Source organism: Pteropus medius, unplaced genomic scaffold (genome assembly GCF_902729225.1).
Source record: "Pteropus medius unplaced genomic scaffold, Ma_sr-lr_union100, whole genome shotgun sequence".
NCBI lineage: Eukaryota > Metazoa > Chordata > Mammalia > Chiroptera > Pteropodidae > Pteropus > Pteropus medius.
Genome location: NW_024344436.1, coordinates 5,484,795 through 5,501,554, shown reverse-complemented (window position 1 = coordinate 5,501,554; position 16,760 = coordinate 5,484,795). Strand labels below are relative to the sequence as shown.

Below are 16,760 nucleotides of genomic sequence, written 5' to 3'. Positions count from 1 at the left end.
GTCTTAAACTGATCCCCAATCCACAAGAGGGCAGGCCTGTGGCTAATAGTCTCAGGAAAGGACTGTTAGCCATGGTCTCAGGCTGCCAGTCAGGTTTTTTCTAGTTCCCCCTTTTACTGGAGGTGTACTTTTCAAGCAGTTTGGCTTAACGCTAATGTCTTAGTTTCAACCTCCTACATCAGGGGTCCCCAACCCATGGGCTGCGGAATGGTACCAGTCTGTGGCCTGTTAGGAACCAGGCCACACAGTAGGAGGTGAGTGGCGGGCGAGCAAGTGAAGCTTCATTTGTATTTGCAGCCACTCTCCAGCACTAGCATCACCACCTCAGCTCCACCTCAGATCAAGCATTGGATTCTCATTGAAGAACTGGTCTCTGGTGCCAAAAAGGGCAGGGACCGCTGCCTTACATGGCTCAGGCCCAAGGCCCTCTGTTCAATCCGTGTAGCCATTATAACTCAAGGTCTTCAGTCATCATGTTAGCCTACCCAACCCAACGCATAGTGTGGATCTGCCCATTGCTCTGGGTGATTTGTTCACTCTCAGATTTGGGCTCCTGGAGACTTCCCTTATTTTCTTGTGAACTACTCATGTGTTTTAAGGATGTGTGTTACAGTTCATCCAGCATTTCAAAGTGTTTAGCAGAAGGAAGGCTTTCAGATCTTCCCTTTTGCTGGACACAGAAACTGCTAAAGAGATCACTCGGAATATCTGTATACTGAAACAAGCATGATCACACTATAGAGTAGAATACAAGGTCCCACACCAAAGTCATAGATGCAGCAGTTGACTTGAAGGGACAGTCCTCCTGTGCTAGTTTCCAAGGCCTGTTCTCCAAGGAGAACAAATCCTAATCAGACAAGTAGTTTCAAGATCATTAGTGAAACCTTGGAGACGGCATACTTCGGCTTTAGTGCCAAGACACCATCTACTGCTAGGAGAGGTCTCAACACAAATGCTCCCTTCACTGGCCACCTGCTTAGCTGTATGGCTATTGCAAAAGTCTGTGACTAACGTCCCTACATTTGGCTGATGGTGGCACAGGCTAGGTAGGGTGTGTCTGCCCAGGGCTGCTGAGCACTAATCACCTCAAGGTGGGATGCAACACTGAGGACAACAGTTAAGCCACAGGCCCCTGTGGAGGAAGGTGGCCCAATCCACCTCTGACTCTCCCAGCCCCCACCTCACTGGGCTGTGCAGTGAGCTCCATTCTGTGGCACACTCCCCCAGGAGGCAGAGAAGCTTAGCGCCAGTGGCAGAGACTAATAATACACTAGCTCTGGCCACCTTGGGAGGACTCCTGCAACTCTAAGATATAAAGAACTACATCCCACATGACTTGGCCACTGTGTGCTAAAGGAGGTGCAGAGAATGGACAAGTAGCAGAGGGCCTGCAAGAATTCAGCCATGGTGCAACAGTATCAGAGCCTTCCATCTCCCCAACCAATCTCCTGCTCCTTTTCTGGGAAAACTCTGGGCTCCAATCAAACAACATTATTCTCAACGCACCGTCCACACTGACCAGCCATCATGCTGTTGCCTTTGTTGTCCTTGTGCCTGCTTTGTCCTCTCCCATGGCTCTTTCTAGTCATTTTCCACTTGAATCAGCGGCTCCTTTCTCCTTGGAGCCAGGAGCTCCCAGTACAGAGAGACTAGAGTCTGCTCCCCCAGGAAGGGCAAGCTGATCAGTGGGAGAGTAGATGCTGCACTGCTGGCCTGAGACTTCATCCTTCCCAGTCTCTCTGAGCCCCACAAACTATCACCTACCTTTCTACAGCTGTTGGAGTCACACTGGTCAAGGTAGGAGCACCTGGTGTGGCTTTGGACCGCTCCGTGAACCGGGAGTCGAACGCTTTCATGGGTTCGATCTTGGACGGGGTTGTTAACACAGAGGGGGATGATGCAGCAGGAGTCGAGGTAGCGTTCACGCTGGGGTTGGGGAAGAAAATGGCAAAGCATGTCAAGGACAACCCATCGAGGATTTGGGAGTCTGGGATTTGCATTACTTGGAGCCAAGTGAAAGAGGCACAAATATCAAACTTCTATAAAAATAATTTCAGGATATAATCTACTATTCCTATTTCTTTAATATTTTTTCGTGTGTTAAGATTCTGAAAGTTTGGCTAAGAAGGTCATAAGCAAATTGCACTCATATTCTAAGAACTTCCAGGGGTAGCATGGGGCCTAGAAAGTGGTTCTTACAATCCTTTTTTCTCACCATATGGCCCTATTTCTACAGCTTGAATATAGCACCCCAAACCACTCCAACCACCAGCTTTTCCCACTTCAACAGTGGGTCTGACAAAAAGACCCTCACCTGGGGTCTTGAAGCCACTATTTCTGTTCTTCATCCTCGCACTCAGGTGGCCCCTCCCACCTCACTGTGACACTCTCCTCCAAGAATTCTTTACACCCTACCTCAAGTGCTCATCCCATAGCCCTTCTACTGCACAGAGAAAGGAGAGCCCAGGAACAAGCCTAACAGTTTCCCCAGTGTCCAAGTGCATCCCACACACTGGGTCCTGAAGCCACTAAGCCTTCTACTGACCACATCCACCTGCATGGACCCCACACCAGACTCCTGGCAGGCAACCTGGATAACCCTCTCCTCCTCTCCAGGGACATGGCAGGGCCAATTGTTGAAACATTTCACAGATCTGGAGCTTCTTGTCCTTCCCCAGACATCCTTCCTCCCTGGATGCTTTGCTTCCTAACTGGTCTAGCTGCTCTATCTCCTCCTCTTCCCATCCACTATCACATTTCCATCAGACGTGTGACACCTGATGCTTGGTGCATGCCTTTATAGTCATGACACCAGAGCCCAGAAGTAAGATACTGTAATAACATGCGACCCGGTCCCCATCAAGGAGAATCACTCTAACAATAACAGCTGTGTGTGCTAGGGTGGCAGCTACATTTGGGCATCAATGCCTGCTGGAATGATCTAAAGTGCAAGTTCAGAACCTTCTGTGTCTCTCCTCTAGGGAGAAGCCCAGGGTACTTGGCTCAGCACAGAAGCCCAGCTTTCTCCCCCCTTTACTGCCACTCCTCAGGGGCTTGGGGTTCTGCTTTTGCTGCTGTCCCTACCCCCTTCCCTTGGTTGGCCTATATGGGCCCTGAGTAGGGCACCCTCTGAGTAGACTTCCCGAGATCTGTCCATCAATCCCCCTTGAATGGCTAGCCATTTCTACCCAGGGGACTCCAGGAGCCATCCCTGCAACCCTATGTCTGCCTTTTTCTCCACCAATGGGACAAGAACCCACCAATCAACCCCTTCAGACTTCTGGGCCCCCAGAACATGTGCTGGGCAAGTGTTTGCTGAGTAAATGGCTCCTGGCTCTTCTTCATGCTCCGCTGGTTCTAACTTCTAAGTCGATTTCTAGTTAATAGTAGGGGAAGACATGGGCTCCCTGAGCAATTAATTCTGAGAGTGTCAGGCAGGGTGCCCCAGCACATGAGCACCCTGCCTGAGATGACCGGTGTGGCGATGCTCCCAACAGTACAGTGGAAGCCTAAGCCACCTCCAGTGTAGACCTGCTGGAAGGTGGGGCTGACCCTGAGGCAGGTGATGTGTCCCTGGCTGGTTCCCACCCTTAGCAGCCCAATCCCTGGGCTGCATCTTCCTCCAGGACATGTCCTCACAGCCCTGTGCAACAGAGACTCTCTTGAACAAGGCCTCCCTTCTAAGCAAACCCTCTTCTGCAACCCAACTTCTCTTTTCTTTTTTTTATTGAAGAGGCCATGAAGTGTCCCTGGAACTACATGCAAACCTGAACTTCCCAGGGACAGAAGCAAGTCTTGGTGCCTACTCACCTGTCCTTACTGACAGAATCACCCGCAGGCCTGGGGCCGGCAGCTCCCACGGGCTCTGTGGAAGGTTTCAAGACGCCAAAGGAGTTGTGGGTACTGGAGTCCAGGGGCAGTAGCTGTGGACTGCTATGGGAGGAGAGCATGGTGCCTGCCAGGGAGCCTGAGAGTGGGATGCTGTTAAAGAATGCCGTGGAGAAGTCCCTGTTGTCAAGAAGAACAAAGTCAGCTGCAGAAATCAGATACCACATCAAGTGCTTTATACATTCTAAGTAACACTTCTCTGGGTCCAAAGGTAATATATTTTCATGGAAGAAAATTTACAAACTTACAGAAAAGTAAAAAGAAATCTAAAATCACTTCATATACCATGTTTAATTGAATCTAAGGTAAACTGCTACTTTATGTACCACTAAGAAAAAATTGTTACCAAATATAATTGTCAGATGCCACTGGTTATAAGATGCACCCTGATCTTAAAGGTGTTAAAATGTATAAATATGTGTCTCAGACCTAATGAAATGCAGCACAGAGTAGATTTCCCTTTCATTAAGGGCTGTATGGATGGATGTACCATCATTTACCTAACCAGCCTCTATTGAGGAACAACCAGCCTTTTCAGTCACAGACACTGATGCAACAGGAGGCAAGAGACTGCAGTGTTAAGGCTGAGGGCCCAGGGGCCCCAAACCAGCCAGGTCTCACTCCTCGGCCACGCACAAGCTCTGAGACCTTGGGTGCTTCAACCACTGTGCTGCAGGTTCCTATCTGCAAAACAAAGAGATAGGACCTTCCCCATGAGATCGCTGTCAGGACTAAAGTTGTTAGTGTAGCAAACACTTGGAACACATAATAGCTCCCCATTATTATAACTGTCATTAAACCTGTTACATGGGATATTACATGGGTAAATGCACATATTACCTGGGATAAATTCGTAGAAGTGGAATTGCAGCAGCAAATGAAATACTCATTGATGATTTTTGATAAATAGTTCTAAATTGCCCACCTTAGAGGTTTAAATTACAACCTGTGTATGAGTCTATTACATCACACGTCACCAATTTTACCAAATTTCATGTTATTTGACAATCTGATAGATGAAAATTGGTCTTACATTTTTAATTTGTAGTTTTCTGATGTAAGCTTGAAATTTTTTCATAAATATCTGATTTCCTTTTTTTATTAACTATTTATTCATATCCTTCATCTGCTGTTCTATTTGGTTATTGGTCTTTATTATTGATTTAAAGACTATTTACATATTAAAAGAATTTCTTATATGAGCAGGAAATATTTTCCCCAGGATGTTGTGTTTTGACTCTTTATTATGTAATTTCTTCACAGACACAAAAAATTGTTATTTTTATATGGTCTAAATTTTGTGTCATTTGTAGAAAAGACTTCTTAACTTCTGAGATTATGAAAATATTCTTCTATAGAATATTTTAAGACTTTAAACAAAAAAGTTAAAATTAAAAAAAAATCTCTGAGCTGTTCAGATTGTTCTCTGAAAAACCTCTGAACTGTTAAGAATTTTAAGTTGTGAGGTAGGGCTCCAATTTAGTTTCTAGAGTATCAAATAGTCTTGACTGTCACTTATTGACTGTCACATTATTAGGTAATGATTCGTCAAGGATTTAAAATATTACCTTTAAAATTCCCATATTTAGCCTATTTTTGGATTTTCAATTGTATTCCAATGTTCTATTCATGTGTGAGTACCTCACTGTTTTAATTCTTATAGCTTATAAGTTTTAATTTATAGTGGGGCTAGTCTTCCCTGATGAATCTTCTTTTTCAGAAATATTTCAACTATTTCTATTCATTTTTCCATAAAACTTCAGAATCAGCTTGTTTGATTCTGAAAACTCCTGTAGTTATTTGTATTGGCTCATGTTACATTTACAGGTTGAGAGAGATCTGTCATCTCCATGATGTTGCATCATCCTAGCTAGTAAATGGTATGTACTTCCTGTAACTTCTTTGAATTTCCTTTTAGGTCTCTGATAGGATTAAAATTCTTTTCTTCATAAAGATCTACATTTCTTGTTACATTCTAGGTATTGCATTTGTAAAAGTGATTTCTTCCTTTATAATCTTCTAAAAGTAGTTGGTGCTATTTGATCTCATTACGTTGGTTGTATCCAGTCACTTTATTGTCTTCTTTTATTGTCTATGACAGTTTTTCCAGTTCATTCTCTTTTAGATCATATTTTCTTTAAATAATAATACATTTTACCACCTCTTTTCCAGTTTATTCTTTCTCTAGACTAACTTTATGAGCTAGGGACCCTAGTATAATGTCAAATTACAGTGACAAGAGTAGACATTTATTTAGTTTTTTAATGTAATTTGAAATAAGATAGTTTATCAAGTTAAGCACCTATCTATTCCCACTTAAATATGCTTTAAATCAGAATGATGTTGAATAAAAATGCCTTTCAAGTATCTATACAGATGAGATGATCATATAATTTTTTTTTGATCTATTGACATGTAGAAGTAAACTAAGTTTCCAAAAATTGGAACCACCTTGCTTTTCTGAAATAAACCTTACCTGATCATATGCATTTTAACACATTGCATGATTGCTTGTTACTATTTTATTTAGGATTCTGCACTGATATTTGGAAATGAGAGTGGTCAGGAATTTATTATGTTCTACCTCTGTCACGTTTTGATGTAAATCTTGTGTTTAAAAAAAAAAAGGTTTTGTAAGCTTTCCTTCCTTTTCTACACACTAGAATATTTTCAATAGTATTAGAATGACCTATTCCTTAAAAGTCTGTTAGAATTTCGTCATGAAGCTTTTTAGTCTGATAGGTTTTGGCAAATTAACTGTGACAATGTCCTCTATTTCTTCTATAATAATTCATCTGTATGGATTTTCTTCATTTGGGTAATTTTATTTTCCTCAAAAATCATCCACTTTCAATTTTATTTGTACAGAGTTCAGCAAAGCCATCTTTCACCCTTTTGATTTATTCTTTATCTATGATTATTTCCCACTTATTTCTACTTTAAATATTTGTGCTTTTTCTTTGCTTTCTTGATTAGCTAAGCTAATAATCACCTATTCCATTGCTACTTGTTTTAACATGGCTGTATGAGGTGAGCAAAAAAGCCTTTAAGACCAAAAGAATCAAGTTCTAGTGCCAGAAATACGTGCCCTATGGCAAAAAGCTGGATCGAGTCCAGGCAGGAAGCCATCTACTACCTGTCTCCTTATCAGGTGAAGCCTGGAGGGATCTACAGCACAAAAGTGCCACCATCACCACTTCCAGCACCTCTACAACTCTACTCCCACAAGCCCAGCAGTGTTCAAAGCACAGTAACATACTTGATCTCACTTGGTCTTAATAAAAGGTAGGCAGGTGGCATTACCCCCTATAGGTTCACAGTGGGAAAAATGACTGATCAAAGGAAAATCAGTCTCTGGGAAAAGTCAGGAAACTGGTTCTTCAGGTCTCTGCCCTCCAGGGCCTTAGCATCTGAACACCTAACAAGAAGAGGTCAATCAGCATATCATGAATGAAGGTTTCTTCAGACTTCTAGGAAGGTTTGAAACAGCTCACGGATGAGCAATTGCAAAGTGCAGAGGACTACTGTGCGTGGTGCCTGAACAGACTGGCTGAACGAATGTAAAACCCAGAGTGAATGAATCACTTCAACAGTGTGGATCTATTTCATTCGCACGGGGCCTTATCATCCTTTGACTAAATATACATTGTTTTGAGGAGAATGACCCACACAAAAGCAAGCTTGACTATACACAGTGAGACAACAGCAAATGGTGACTCAGTCCATTTCCCTCCTCTCTGCCCCCTCAGGGAAATATGCCTCAGCACCCCACTCTCCATCCAGAAATTCTACTTCTAGGAAGTAGCCTGAGAAAACAGTCAACAGGCATGCTCAGAGATTCATTTACAATCATAAAACATTGGTCACAAACTACAAGGCCACAGTTAAGGGGCTGGTTAAGTAAATCATGGTACATTCACAGGCTAGGAACCTGGACAATCAGCAAGCCAAAGCTTCAGAGGACTATTTATTAAAATGATTGCAAGGTCAAGATACAGGAACAAGTGGGAAAAAAAGACTGGAGATACAGATACCAGAATGTTAACAGTGATTATATCTGAGAGGCTAGATTATGGGTAATGTATATGTCTTCCTTTGGGCTTCTACTATTTTCAGCAAGATGTATACATGTTCCTTTCACAACCAGAAAAAGGCTACAAAAGGGTTAAAAGAGGAACAAATCAAGTGTGCATAAGGGCTCTGTGGGTAGCACTGAGCTTTGAGGTTGGTGGGAAGCTGGGCTCAACTCCCTCACTTCCAGAGTCTATGGGTCCAATCAGCCCAAGAGGCTGTGAAGACCCTGATAATGAAAATGCTAACTGCCAAAAGGCAAGAGAAAGACCTCCCAGATAAGGCCACAGAGAGCTCGGTGAATGAACGAGTACCCAGTGTCCAGCTGTGCTATGCAGAGAGGTGTAATTCTTCTCCGACCGTCTGCTGTCCGAGTCTCAACTTGTTTCTTCAGAAGATTCTGGCAAAGTAAGTGACACAAATGAATGGAAAAGTTCCTGCCAACTACCTCCAAACATAAAAAAAGGAAATGTATTCTAACTTCCCCTTCTAACAGGCTTTCTGGTCAAACTAAACTAAGCCACCTAATCAAAGAACAAATGGTTTTATCAGGATGCGTGCTCCACTTCCTGCACAGTAATCAGAAAGGACTGAAAGCTCCCAGCTGAACCAGTTCTGGCACCTTCCTCTACCACCAGCACTGCAGGCCTGGCCAGGTTCCCAAGGCAGTGAGCAACCATGGGGCTCAACAAGGGAACTAATGGATGATACCTCTACCCTTCAGCCTACACCCTTGTCTCTACGCTGTAGTTTGCAAACTCTCCTCCACAAAAGGCTCATAACCAAGGGTTCCTATACACATTATGTCTGAGTCTCCTTGGGAGGTTCATCAAACTCCTGGAGATGGTTTAAGCTCCCTGGGTAATCACAACATTTCCTGCCCTTTCCTACCCCATCTCCACCTCCTACCCACAAGTGAGACATAACTTCCAGAAGAAGAAGGGGGAGCCCACAGATGTCTGCTAAGAGTAGTGCCTGAAACCCAACGTTCTCAGTACAATAAGTCCTTACTTAATGTCACTGATAGGTTCTTGGAAACTGCAACTTTAAGGGAAACAACATATAAGGAAACCAAATTTACCATAGGCTAATTGGTATAAATAAAAGTTAAGTGCCAACGGCATATTTCTGGTCACAAAAACACCACCAAACTTCTAAATAAAGACCCAAAATGCTTCGAATATTAAACATTGAAATAAATGTGAGCTATACATACATTTTAAACAGATTAATAAAAACAAATAAGATGATTATTTCCTAACCCACTTATCCCAGTTCAGGGTCACAGGTGGCCAGAGCCTTTCCGGCAGCTCACAGTATAAGGTGGGAACCCACTCACCCAGACAGGAAACCTAACATGGGCATCTTTGGGATGCAGGAGGAAACCAGAGTAGTCAGAGAAAACCCATTCAGATATGAGGAGGAAGTGCGGAGTCTACACAGCGACCCCAGCCAGGAATCGGTATTTTTTTTCTCATCAATGTTGCAACAAAACACGTTGAACCAAACGACATTATTCGAGGACCTGTTGTATATAGAATTTCCAAGAAAGGCCAAGTTCCCATAAGAGATGACCTCTTCTAGAGCACCGTGGGGGCACAAAAGTCTTTGATAAAGGTGCCTTAGGCTCCATTATTACCTCATGCAGCTGAGAGTAATGGGCCAAGTGGGCCCAAGCTGGCTTACCCTTGGGTCCTGTACTAGGCCTAGCACACACCCATCTCCACACTACTCATGCCTGTGCCCTGTCCAAATTGCCTGTTCTCCTGTGCTCATGTTCTCAGTGAAATCTGTCCAAGCCCTCACCTTCCTGATGTCTTCCAGACTCTCTCCATTGACGACACCAGCAACTGAGGCTGCCGATCCTGTCTCTCTGGCAGTGGCACTCTTCTGGTCTAGCTGTTGCTGTTGCTGCCTTCGCTGGTACTTGAGCATCTCAGGGTTCTCGATGACAGCTGTGGAGAGCTGAGCCTCAGTCATGATAGCCAAGCTCTTGCCGTAAGTGGACTGGTGAATGCGGCTCTAGAGGAAGCAGAGAAAAGTGTAATAAACCAGCTATGAACAGACAGGTGGTAAATACTGCCCACCAGTGGGTGAGCTGTGGGTTGGTTCTCCTGGCTCTGAAAGCAGAAAGGGCCCTGGGCAGGGGACCCAGAGCACTGGATTCTAGCTCTCCATTGTTTCCCACCCTATTCTGCCTGTAAGCTGATTAGATGACTCTGGAGCAGTCTTGTACCTTCCCTAGATGTTTATAGCCTCCAGTGTACCTATAGCTAGGGACGAAAGTGAATGAATAATCAACAAGAAAATACCTACTCCATTTCTGATGCAGAACAAATGGAAAACGTTTGCTGAACTGAAGTTAAGACACTCAAACTGCTAACATAAGGCTCTAGATCACTCTAAAGACCCCAAACACTCTTTGAGAATCAGATACTGAAACCAGAGTCTGCAGATCTTGTCTACAGCCATCAGCATATGGTTGGAGATCACCATGGGGCTGCTAACAGTGTCTGAGAACAAGAGAAGGCCTGGCATAGCAGACCTGGGGAAATCCCTCTCTGCCCCCACTGTCTCCCAACATGTTGTGATCCTTGTGAGTAGAGCCTCCCTCCATTCTCCCAGGTCTCATTAGTCTCATGCCACAACATACCAGACAGGACCCCAAGAGGGAAGGGATGGTGTCTCCAGCACACTGGAATGACTGCTGTGACGAGGAACAGATTCACATAAGGATGTGCTATGACCAACATGGAAGTCAGTAGGATATCTGCCTCAAATAAAGGATGCTGAGAGGGGAGGCAGCACTTTGGGACCCGCTCCTGCAGAGCCTGTATGTGGCCAGAAACTTCCCTCCCCTGCCGCCTTGGCTCTTGGCCCCTCTCCCCTGAAATCTCGAGGTAGAATTCAGAGTTTGGCTGATGTCTACCTAGTGATCCTTGAACATGGGGTCCTGCCTGTCATCTGGGAAATGGTAAGCTAGACAGGTTATTACATAGGCTCCCACTGTGGCTCTTCAAGGGGGAGTGGAGTACACAGTGATGTCAGGTAACCTGATGACAGTGACAAGGTGGAAAGAAGACCTAAGGCCACTGAGACATTCATCCTTTCATTACAAGAAACTGCTAGGGTGCCAGGCCCTGCTCTAGGTGCTATCAAGAAAGCAGACCCCTAACCCCAAGGGGTTTATATCATAGTGGGAGGTCCACACAGTAGCTTAAGAGGGAGCCTCTACCAACAATCGAATCACTAAGAGGTGAACTGCCCACCTGTTCTGAGCTTTCACAGGGCTCTTTTCAGACAAATGAACACATTCCGCTAAGTGCTGGCAAAGGCCCATTTGTAGAAACACTGGTCCTAAGTCTGTGGTAGGTAAAGCAGAGCCTTTCCCGAAGCTCTTGAGGAAGGGAACATGGGCCATACTTTCCTGGGCAAAACATAGAGGTCTGGCCCAAAGGCAGCAGGCCTGGGCCAGGCTTCTGTTCTTGTTCTTAAAGGTCATACATGATCTTGGCAAAAGGCCATACTATTTTCCAAGGCTTAGTTACCCCATTGGTGAAATAGGTAAGCCCTGCCATGAAAGGTTTTGTGTAATTGAAATAATATATGCAAACACACAGCCCAGAGTCTGGTATACAGTATGTGCTGAGAAACAACCAATGTTACTATTAAGTTGCTACTCCGTGGCAACCATCAGTACAAGACAAAGGGGAAAGTGATGTAAGCAGGGACCCTTGGGAGTACTCCTGCTCTCTCCCAGAGTGAAACCTCCTAATGTGAGGCTAATTATCAGCTCAGAAGATGCCCAAAGTTGTTTTATTATTAATTCCAGAACTGATTTCTGACATGAACAGAGATTCATTCTTAAATTAATCTATTTTGTAAAGAAAACAAGGATTACAATCTATAAAAGACAAATACCCAATAATACATTAAGAAACAATGTGTCTGTAAATGTCACAAGAAGAGGGTCCAATTGAAGGGACGACCTCTCAGAGGTATCATGGCCATTTCTGTAGCTCCAGAGCATACGCACACAGCACATGGGCCACTAGCTGGCAATATGTTGTCTCCTACCTTCTCCTCCTCGCTCAGGGGGTCTCCAAGCTCATCCTGAGAGAAATCTAGGAATGCCACAGATCCATCCATGGAGCACACCAGAATGCCTAGCCCATTCAGAGTCCTGAAAGAGATGGTCATCAGCAGCCTGAGAGCAAGCGCCTACAGTCCTCACCCATGCCTCAGTGGACCCAGGAGGATGGCAGGGCAAGGCTCTAGGTAGAGGCCTAGAACTCCTGGTTCCTTTCTGTGGCCTGGAAGGGGTAGGGATGGGGGAGACAACTGTGTCCCAGAAGGTTCCAGGACCCTTTAGTTCTAAGCACATGTACAAAGTATCTCTTACCATATGTTTTTTAAGAATTTCATTTTTATTTATCTTATTTTTGAAACAATTTTTTTTCATGTAAAGGAGTATACATCTAGATGAGGTCACTGAGAGGCAGAATGTGTCTCCACACCTATGCTTACCTGGTTCATGAAATGACAGAGAGTGAAGTGGAACCAAGATCATAGCTCTCTCCTTTTCCTAAATATCAGTTTGTCTGAGAAGCATTTTGCAGGAGCAAATCCCAATGGAGCAAGGAGCACAGCAGCAGACATTCTCCCAACAGCAGGACCAAGCTGCCCTTTCCTGAATCAAGTGCGAACAGCACCCTGGGGGTCTGCTCCAGTGGCGACACCTCATAGGGTCCCTGGCTACCTGACCCTAATCACATCAAGGGACCTCATTTTCCAACATGTAGCCTCTTTTTCCTAGCCTGTGCATCGTTACAAGAATCCATCTTACCAAGAAATATCCATGATAGATTTGTCAAACAGCTCATGGATGACAACCAAAGGCCTTTTCAGACACGTGAGCTAGAAGGAAAGAAGCAGCAAAGGTTAATGAAATAAATGAAAACCACTTTTTGTCCACTTAGCTCAGTTAACACTACCAGTCCTAGAAGACTTGGATCGGAATTTGCTGACACTCAGGGCATATTTAACTCTATTCAAACAGCAACCACCAAGATCCCAAATTGTGGAAACCAAAGCCTTCCAAAAATAAGCAAATTAGAGTGGGCCCTCCGAAAGTTTCATTGTGGTCTGGCAGGGGAGATGGCTTTATACAGACAACCAATAATGGAGGAGGGGGTTCTGGAAAGGCCATGACCTGAGCAAAGAAGGTCTAATGAACAGGGGATGGCATGCCAAGGCCTGGGCAGGGGATGAGGCAGCAAAGGCAACTCCTAGGACAGGAAAACAGATGCAGAGAGAACCCGGCACATCTTCTCTGGGCCTAAGAAATTCTGGTACACATTTACATAAGACTAGGTATAAGCGGCTACATATGTCACACAGGCTCATTCTACAGTGTGTGCAGATAGTCTGGAAACACACAAAAACAGTTTACATTGCCCTAATCCCCACCCATAGCTAACCACTATTAACACTTTGATGAGTTGTCTTCTGGTCTATCTTATGCTTTATCTCATTCTTTAAGGCACATAGTTCTGCCTGCTTTTTCATTTAATAAATAACAAGCATGTCATTAAGTATCTTCTAAATGCCTGTTTTTGATGACTGCATAACATTCACCATGTGCATATTCGTTATCTAGTCACTCTAATGTTGGGCCGTGCACTATCTCCACATTCCCACAGTTAGCAAGATCCATCTCTCATACACTAGTGTCTGACCTCCCTGCTGACAGGTCCTGAGGCCAAAGGGCATCCAGCTGGGTGGGAATACCCTTCTGCAGGGCTCCCACTAGGTGCCCCAGAAGCTTCTGGGAGGCTGGGACTGCTCTTGCAGAGAAGGAGTTGCTGTGACCATCCTAGTTGGGAAGAAAGATCTAGAATCTGAGCTACCTGGAATTCATGAGAATAATCTTGCCCCTACCATAATTCCACTTCCAGAAAACAAAACAAAACAGCCCTGCCCCTCCTACCCAAAATGTGTTTATAGACCCCTCAGCAATCTAGACCTTGTGATGTTTTGGTCAAAGCACCATGAATGGAGCCCCAGGCTGAGAGGAGCCCAGGAAGAACATTCCTGGAACTGCCTATGATGGCAGTAGGGTTCAGGTTCTGGAATAAATGGTACATGAATACTGGGCCTGAAAAAAATCACAATGTACACAGCAGTTGATTTCTCTGTGACAAACGACCATAATAAATGCAGCCAGAGGATAACCTTCAAACCTACAATTTTAAATCCACTGTTTATGGGGAAATTAATAAAGAATAAACAACAAACATAATAACATACACTGATCTCAACATTATGCTGAGTGAAAGCAATGCAAAACACAAAAAAGTAAGCACTGTACGAATCCATTTATAGGAAGTTTAAGGACAGGCAAAACTCATTGTGACAGACATCATTAGAGTAGCTGCCTTGGCTAGAGGGTGGGGTCTTGAATGGGCAGGGACAAGGAACATTCCGGGACAGTGGTTACACAAGTAAACATGTACAACAATGCATTGAGTTGTATGCTTCAAGTGAATATACTTTATGTAGGCTCTATGTCGATACAGGGTTTTTTTTAAACGAAGCAAACATAACATGCCAACTATGGCACTGACCACCGAGGGTACACAAGAACTGGACACAAGAGCTGCTCTGGCTGGAAGTCAGTGCAGCCTCTCCTAGCTGGGCCCAAGTCCAAGCTTCAGGGCTTCCTTCCAGGGTGACGGGAGGACCTGACCCCAGGTGCAGGGTGGAAGCACTAGGCACACCAAAAGCAGGGTTCCCTCATCTTCCAGACCTCCAGGCTCCGCCTCCTTCACCAGTCCCATCTCCTATTCCCCTGCAGGAGCAGCAAAGCTCATGATGGGGGGCTCACCCAGACAGAGAGAGAACGGTCCTTGCTGCCAACAGCACAGCAGCAGTATGGGCAGCTGGGCTTTGCAGAACTCCCATTCTTCTGCTTCTTTTTGAAGATTTTTGGGTTGAATTTCTAAAGCCAAATAACAAATGCTAAAATAACTGATCAAGTATCAAGCATATCCCCCATGCCAAGGATTATAAACATACCACAATCCTAGACTACTGGTGGGAGCCCCATACAGACATCCTATCTTCCCAGCCCCAGGCACTCAGCAAGTTTAATTTCATCTTCACAGCTACCCAGGAGGCATTTTGCTGAGGATGAAATGGAGGCTCAGAGGTCACAAACCTGCACTGAGTCAACAAATGAGTAAGTGGTGAGATGAAGATTTGAAACTGGGTCTACCAACTCTCCAATTCTGGGACTACGGCCAGGTCGACGGCAGGGGAGCTACAAGAATTGGCACTCGGAAGCCCTCCTGACCTGGGCAGGGCCAGGTCTAGGACTGGGCTTTAGGGATAAGGTCCTGTGGGAGGGCTGCTCTAGTATCCCTTTCCTTTCATTGTATTTTCTTGCTCACAGTCAAAACTGTCTGGTAGAGACTTATCAGTCCTGCATGATCTCACGAACAGGGAAAATGACATCAGATTAAAGTCAGCCCAGGGACTACCCCAGTGTAACCTGAGCTTCACTGCTGGAAAGGCTGGAAGCACATGCTGAGCTCTCTGCTGCTTTCCTGGATTGAAAAGGATTGGAGCTCTAGACTCAGAGTTGAAAATCCCAGGCCAGGAGAACTGAGGAGGAAGGGTGTCAGGTGGCCCAGAGGGGTTCTAATCCCAGAGGGCAAACAGGAATGGCCAAGGGTGCACAGAGACTAGAGAACATGGAATCAAAAGCATGTACCCTGGGCTTGAGTCTCCACAACCACTGGGTTGGCTGCAAGGCCTCAGCACCACCATCTCACAGGGCCACTCTTATAGTAGCTGTTAGGATCACTTGAGAGAGTCATGTGGAAGCACTGTTAACTACAGAGCAGTGACTTTCAAACATTTTAGCAAAATGGTCCTGATTTCAAACAAAATCTTACATGGACTGCTATACAAAAATAATTAAAGAAGCAATATTTTATTTATATAAATTTAAACCACAGTATACAGTATTTATTATCAATTTAAACAATGGGAAGGATGAGCCCATTTCGATGAATAAAAAAACTGAGATCAGGGGCCAGATCCTTCACTTTTACCAGCCTCAGCCCATCAGTCTACTGACTTTGTTGTGGTTACCCAGTGCTGAGGAAATTCAGGTTCTCACATGCCACTTGCTTTGGGCACTCCAAAGACACTCTTCAATTTAAGTCATTCAGAAGCATAAAAGGAGTGGCCAATACTCTCTCAAGACTGAGAAACAGCAACCCACATCTTCTGGTACTCTTCTCCCTGCCACGTAAAGGCAGCTCCAGACTCAGGCAAGTGCTCCATCCCTAGCACAGCCTCGTAGCTATAGTTGGCCACTGCTAGGGCGCCGGGACAAGCACATGTGCTCGGTAGCCGCACAACCTGCACTGTGTCCCCCAGAACTGGGTGAGTGGGGCACTTGTGAGGATCACCATGCCTGAGTACCCATGAGCAGACCCCAATGTGTAAATAGAGCAAAGCCACTGTGTTCCTAACCAAAGACTGATATTGGTGATGTTCATCATGTTAAAGTTTGCCAATAAAACACATGAATATGTAATTCTATTTTATAAATTTAGTTTTTTCAACACTGAAACATAAGTATTTAAAATGAAACAAAAAGGTGACATGTGCTGGATCTCAGAGCCCACTACCTCAGTCACACACATGACCCAGGCTTAGGGAGCACGGCACTGCCCAGGCCCTGAAGGTACTACTCAGGGCCGGGCCCACAGTCAGCTGGCCGGAGGCTG

General features: G+C 44.8%; 1 protein-coding gene across 7 annotated transcripts in view; it reads right to left on the bottom strand.

The window, feature by feature from the left end:
• The window catches only part of HIRA (histone cell cycle regulator), a 79,964-nt gene that overhangs the window by 31,501 nt on the left and 31,703 nt on the right, over positions 1-16,760 (bottom strand). For 6 of the 7 annotated variants that reach the window (XM_039872899.1, XM_039872896.1, XM_039872901.1 and 3 more), the window contains 7 exons: positions 14,846-14,959; positions 12,806-12,876; positions 12,037-12,142; positions 9,766-9,981; positions 8,274-8,359; positions 3,811-4,008; positions 1,765-1,926 (listed from right to left, as the gene is read on the bottom strand). In XM_039872899.1, the coding sequence (XP_039728833.1) occupies positions 1,765-1,926; positions 3,811-4,008; positions 8,274-8,359; positions 9,766-9,981; positions 12,037-12,142; positions 12,806-12,876; positions 14,846-14,959 (953 nt within the window). The remainder of the gene's footprint in view (positions 1-1,764; positions 1,927-3,810; positions 4,009-8,273; positions 8,360-9,765; positions 9,982-12,036; positions 12,143-12,805; positions 12,877-14,845; positions 14,960-16,760) is intronic. The other variant, XM_039872897.1, reaches the window with a different exon arrangement.